Here is a 6,420-nt window from a genome sequence, read left to right as displayed (position 1 = left end):
AAAACAGCGGCATACAGATAAGTAAATTGTGTGAAAAATACTGTGTTTTTTTACACGCGAAACATGAACACGTTATATTGCACACTGTAAACACAATCAAAGCTTAAAAAAAACACGAAAAACGGGACCTTTAATGTTAAATATATAATAATTTATTTTCATAATACATTTATATTTGAAAATATTTATGTGAGCAATAAGGTGGGAGAGGTTGTGCTGTATTGTGAGTACCGTATTATTCCCGAATATTACTTTTTCAAGATGTAAATCTTCAGCCGTGATTTATTCACGATACTGCACAAGTCTCAAGTATCTTATTGCTTTTATAAAACGGTTACCACACAATACAAATGTTAAAGCCAAAAAATATGTATCAATCCAACAAAAGCCTTCCTTCCGCTGGAAAAAATAATCCCTGACTGTGAACAGCAGCAGAAGTCAGAAGTGATATTATTACGCTGTTAGAGGGTGCGAAAGACTGTCTTTATGAGTGTGTCAGTCAGTAGCAAAAACTTTTATATTGAAAGGACTGAAACTTGTGAACACGGAGCAAGACGCAACTGACAAATGCTTTGACTAGCACTGTCAGTGTCAGGGCATGAGAAAAACCCCTAAACTGTTAAAAGACAAGATATCGCATTGGACATTCAAACTGATTTTTATTATGAACATAGGACTGACCTGAAGGAAAATGCTACATCTAAATGCAGGTAATACACTCACTCACTCAATCTCTCCTTCTTCTCTCTACATAATACAGCTTCAATGAGATGAGAATAAACATATGTTTATTTTGCAAAGAGTGGTTGCTAAGGGTAGTATTTAGGAATTTTGTGTTAGTTCATGATACTCAATACATTTCTACTTTAATAGTAATAGATACTTTTATAAAGAATGCATTTGAACTTGGAGTTTGGTTAAAGCACAAGAACAGCCAATGATATCAAATAACAATCTGTGGCAAACCTCACCTGAACCTTGCTGGGAAGCATCCAATGCTCTACTGTATCAGCGCTGGAGCCATTGGCTAACACCACAGGGTCACTCAAGGCCACAATGCATGTTGGGTAACAGACTGCACCTGTCATGACACAAAGCAAGCTTTGCTTTAACCATCATTTGCATCTGTTGAATTTATTCATGTGAGCACAGGAATAGCCAAGCTCCGGACTAGTCATCCATAGTTGAACAGCTTGGCAGGTTGGCACTCAAAAGAATCCGACTGCATGCAACAGGACTGTGGTCTAGCGGCCCAGGTGTGTCTGGACCACGTATTAGAAGGGATAAATGTAGTGGCCTAAATATTTAACCAAATAAAACCAATATACACTACATTGCCAAAAGTATTGGGACGAGTTCAGGTGTTCAGTCACTTCATGGCCACAGGTGTATAAATCAAGCTCTAGGCCTGCAGACGCTTCTACACACATTAAAGAGAGAATGGGCCGCTCTCAGGAGTGTGTGTGGGTGTGTGTGTGTGTGTGTGTGTGTGTGTGTGTGTGCGTGTGTGTGTGTGTGTGTGTGTGTGTTCGCTTCGACACAAAATAGTGAGAGAATGGGCCGCTCTCAGGAGCTCAGAGAACTCAAGCGTGGGGCCGTGATCGGTGGACACCTGTGCAATAAGGCAAAATATTATACAAAATATTCCACGCTCAACTGTTCGTGGTGTTATAACAAAGTGGAAGCGATTGGGAACAACAGCAACTCAAGGTGAAATCACAGAGCGGGGTCAGCGCATGCTGAGGGTCACAGAAGTCGCCAACTTTCTGCAGAGTCAAGAGCTCCAGACCTTTCAGGGGTTGGGCTTGATCCCTTAGTTCCAGAGAAAGGAACTCTTAATGCTTCACCAAGACATTTTGGACAATTTCATGCTCCCAACTTTGTGGGAACAGTTTGGGGACGGCCCCTTCCTGTCCCAGCATGCCTGACCAGTGCGTGCACAAAGCATCTCCATAAAGACATGGATGAGCAAGTTTGGTGTGGAGGAACTTGAGTCCTCACCTCAATCCGATAGAACGACTTTGGGATGAGTTCGAGCGGAGACTGAGAGCCAGGCCTTCTCGTCCGACATCAGTGCCTGACCTCACAAATGCGATTTCCCATAAACACACACCTAAACCTTGTGGAAAGCCTTCCCAGAAGAGCTGAAGCTGTTAGAGCTGCAAACTCCATATTAAACCCTACGGATTAAGAATGGGATGGCATTAAAGCTCATGTGCATGTAAAGGCAGGCGTCCCAAAACCTTTGGCAATATAGTGTATTTCAAAATACAATGCAGAAGAAAAATAGTTAGATGCATATTGTAATATATATATTTGTGAGATTATTTAGAAATCTGATTTCTTAGAAGAAAAATATTGCCGACTAGTCATTTCCATATTTTAAAAGGGTAACTTTGATCTGATAACCAAACTGGCAAGTGAACAAACTCTTGTCAGTTTAAATCCTCACCCACGTCAAAGCCCTCATCACAGATGTATTCCACCAGGTTAAAGTCAAGAGGAGCCTGGCATGATCCTTCTATCTTCTTACACATAGTGAAGTCCTCAGTCCATCTGCCATCTTTAGTGCATCGAATGCTGGACTGCAAGGACAAACATATATGAGTATTTAATGACTGTATGGGAAAGCATAGATAGAGTTGGCCTACTGAGTGTTACAGTACCCTTTCTGTTGGATCGGGACACTGTAGGGTGCAGATACTATCAAAGTCCAAATAGTTGGTGCAGGTGTACATGCCCTCAAACATGGGCGGAAGAGAAGGGCATGTGACAGGTGAACAGCTGCCCTCTTGCCACGTGCCACCCTCCAAACACTCCAACCTCAGAAACTTCCTGAGAAAAACAAGTCATTAGCATGAAGGAGGGGTAAAGCGGTCTCACGCACACACCAATGCAGCATAACAGCAGTACATTTATTATGGTTTTGGAAAGAAGTCTCTTTTTATCCATGTGATGGCAAAGCTGAATTTCCAGCTGCCATTACTCCAGTCAACAGTGTCACATGATCTTTCACAAATCATTCTAGTTTGCTGATTTCATGCTCAAGAAACATTTCTTTTTGTTATCGATGTTGTAATATGTTGTATTTATGTGGAATACTTGAATAGAAAGTTCAAAAGAACAGCATTTATTTGATGATTTCTGTAACATTAAAAGACTTTAAAGGCACAATATGTAGCTTTCACTGCTAGAGGGCGCTTATTCAAAACAAAGGCGTCGCTTGATGATGTCTTGATTTCGTGGAATCATGGGAGTTGTTGTCTTCACCTCTACAGCTGGTGGAAAAGATACCATATTCAGAAATCATATTCATGGATGAGCTTATGTATTGATGTCACTGTAGTATGAAGCAGGGCGGGGCTGAAAGCTGTGGGAGCGGAACGAGGCCGCAGGAGCGATTGCTAATGAGAGATGAGCGACACACGGCTCGAGAGCTTTCATTCTGTCAGACGAGTGCTTCCGCTTCTTCTGCTTCTTCCGCTTCTTCTGCTTCTTCTGCTTCTTCCGCTTCTTCTGCTTCTTCCGCTTCTTCTTCCGCTTCTTCTGCTTCTTCTGCTTCTTCCGCTTCTTCTGCTTCTTCTGCTTCTTCCGCTTCTTCTGCTTCTTCTGCTTCTTCCGCTTCTTCTGCTTCTTCTGCTTCTTCCGCTTCTTCCGCTTCTTCTGCTTCTTCTGCTTCTTCCGCTTCTTCTGCTTCTTCTGCTTCTTCCGCTTCTTCTGCCTCGTCTGCTTCTTCTTCCACTTCTTCTGCTTCTTCTTCCACTTCTTCTGCTTCTTCCTCTTCTTCCGCTTCTTCTGCTTCTTCTTCCGCTCCTTCTTCTGCTTCTTCTGCTTCTTCTTCCACTTCTTCTGCTTCTTCTTCCACTTCTTCTGCTTCTTCCTCTTCTTCCGCTTCTTCTGCTTCTTCTTCCGCTTCTTCTTCCGCTTCTTCCGCTTCTTCTTGCGCTTCTTCCACTTCTTCCGCTTCTTCCACTTCTTCTGCTTCTTCCTCTTCTTCCGCTTCTTCCACTTCTTCCGCTTCTTCCGCTTCTTCTGCTTCTTCTTCCGCTTCTTCTGCTTCTTCTTCCACTTCTTCTGCTTCTTCCTCTTCTTCCGCTTCTTCTGCTTCTTCCGCTTCTTCTTGCGCTTCTTCCACTTCTTCCGCTTCTTCTGCTTCTTCTTCCGCTTCTTCCGCTTCTTCTTCCTCTTCTTCTGCTTCTTCCTCTTCTTCTGCTTCTTCTTCCGCTTCTTCCGCTTCTTCTACCTCTTCTTCTGCTTCTTCTTCCTCTTCTTCTGCTTCTGCTTCTTCTTCCGCTTCTTCCGCTCAAGTGTGTGTGTGTGTGTGTGTAACGCAGCGCTGTTTTATCATATTACACACATTTGAGTGTGTTGAAAGTTATGTTATGATGCTACTCGGTGCGTTCGGACACTTGTTCACTCTGTAGTGAGCTAGATCATATTAGGCATGGTAAAACATGGTTCTCGCGGTAAATCAAGAAAACCAGATTTAACCTCGTAACTTGCGCCCCTATTTTTGAGTATTTTTTGAAAACGACATACCCTAATAAAAATGTCTGCAGCTCTTAAACACTATGGTCTATATTCATAAATCTGGTCTTATTTTGTTACCCAAGAGTCATAATAACTCAAAGTAGTATAGGAACAGAGTATAACTAGGTCAAATATACATGAAAGTCGCGTTTTTTTTATTGAAATTCACTTAGGGAAAATTTCAATGTTAAAGGCCTGAAAATATCCTTAAGATAAAACTGAATGTCTGATCATATTTTGATTCAAATTTGAGGACTCAAGCTTCTGTGAGCTTTTATGTCAAGAAAACGTCTAGTCGCCCTTTCAAAAACACCCTTTATTTCAGAACATTTGTAATTGTAAAGAGAAGTTTTTCATTCTAATAAATCTGCAATAAACTGCTAGTTATAATGAATATACAGTTACTGAAAAACTAATGCAACTATTTACAGAATTTACAAAGTGTAAAAAACTAATTAGTTGATAAGAACTGTCTGTCATACAGTCTGCGAGCTGCGCTAAGGTGTGTGTGTGTGTGTGTGTGTAAACTGTCCAGCAGGCGCGCGCAGGAGTCAATGGAAACGTCAGCACTAGTAGTATTCACCAATGATATTTACATAGGGTGCGTTCCATTCGACAGGGTCCCTACCCAGGGTTCACTGCTCCCTACTCCCTGAGCACGGTATATCAATTTAAGTGGACTTCGCTGACAATAATCCCTCATTTGGAACGCCTTTCATCAAAGAAAAGCAATGACGGGGTCGCGCAGATTATGATTTAACATAAATTAATATAGTAATTTACTTTACTTTCAAATGTAAAACCATTTATACTACGGGGCTTGAATGCTTGAATGCTTGAATCTGATTGGCTGATGAACGTTCTGAGGTGCGCAATTATTTTCTGGGAAACGCACAGCGAACATAGTTCCAGGCAGCTCTCTTGACCCTATTACAGTTCCATATCACTTCGCATAGTTAACTGTAATAACGGAAATTACAGGACTAAAAGAAACAACATGACAGACGATTTTTCTAAAGTAAATTTTAATATTTACATTGAATATAAAACGATTGTATCAGTTAGTCTATAGCAACTTAAAGGCTACACATGACATTTTTTCACAAGCGAGGTAATAACAGCGCTGTTTAGAGGTAGCCTAATTCACACAAGCTCTCTCTCTCTCTCTCTCTCTCTCTCTCTCTCTCTCTCTATCTCTCTCTCTCTCTCTCTCTCTCTCTCTCTCTCTCATTCTAATAACTTCATTAATAACTGCATTAGTCTGCTATCAGTGGCTCAAGCCTCGACAACCAGCTTTAAAATGACGTTTCGGAACTAGCATAAGAGCCGTTGGATGAGATGCGGAAGAAATAGTCCTACTCACAATAGCGATTTAAGTACAAAAACTGGACGAATCTCTTTAAATATATCATCGGATCGATGTCTTGAGGTGTGGTAACCGTAGTATAAGCGGAATAATTGACTCCGGTCCATTAAATTATTAGAAAAATAATATTTTTTTATTATTTTCCGCTTCGCGTCGTGACCACATCACCACATCGGTTGTGCATTATTTATCTAATAATTCAACGGTCCGTCGTCAATTATTCCTTACATAATAAGTATTTACATTTACAAAACACACAGTGTGTATCTACAAATATAATCAAAACATTAGTTTTATTAGTTTACAATTAAGTTGTATTGACTATGAAGACATTTGAAGCTGCACCTGTCATTCAATATGAAAATACATTTTGATTTGGTTAACTATGTATAAATGTAGACTATTCTTAATCAATGGTGTTTGTAGCGTCTCATCTCGTGCGCTTTCTTTCCGAAACGCAGCTGCATATAACATTCCTGAGGTAAATAAAGTAAAATATTAAAAAATGACAGCCCTCAGCTGCT

General features: G+C 40.7%; 1 protein-coding gene across 1 annotated transcript in view; it reads right to left on the bottom strand.

The window, feature by feature from the left end:
- pappa2 (pappalysin 2) overlaps positions 1–6,420 on the bottom strand; it is a gene marked incomplete at both ends in the record, with an annotated part of 133,390 nt that overhangs the window by 29,537 nt on the left and 97,433 nt on the right. Inside the window, 3 exons of the mRNA XM_079819437.1 lie at positions 972–1,081; positions 2,453–2,585; positions 2,667–2,835. Of these exons, the coding sequence (XP_079675563.1) occupies positions 972–1,081; positions 2,453–2,585; positions 2,667–2,835 (412 nt within the window). The remainder of the gene's footprint in view (positions 1–971; positions 1,082–2,452; positions 2,586–2,666; positions 2,836–6,420) is intronic.

This window comes from Gobio gobio, assembly GCF_949357685.1.
Source record: "Gobio gobio genome assembly, chromosome: 6".
In the NCBI taxonomy this organism is placed as follows: domain Eukaryota; kingdom Metazoa; phylum Chordata; class Actinopteri; order Cypriniformes; family Gobionidae; genus Gobio; species Gobio gobio.
The sequence above is the reverse complement of the archived record's forward strand: the minus strand, read 5'-3'. Positions and strand labels throughout refer to the sequence as shown.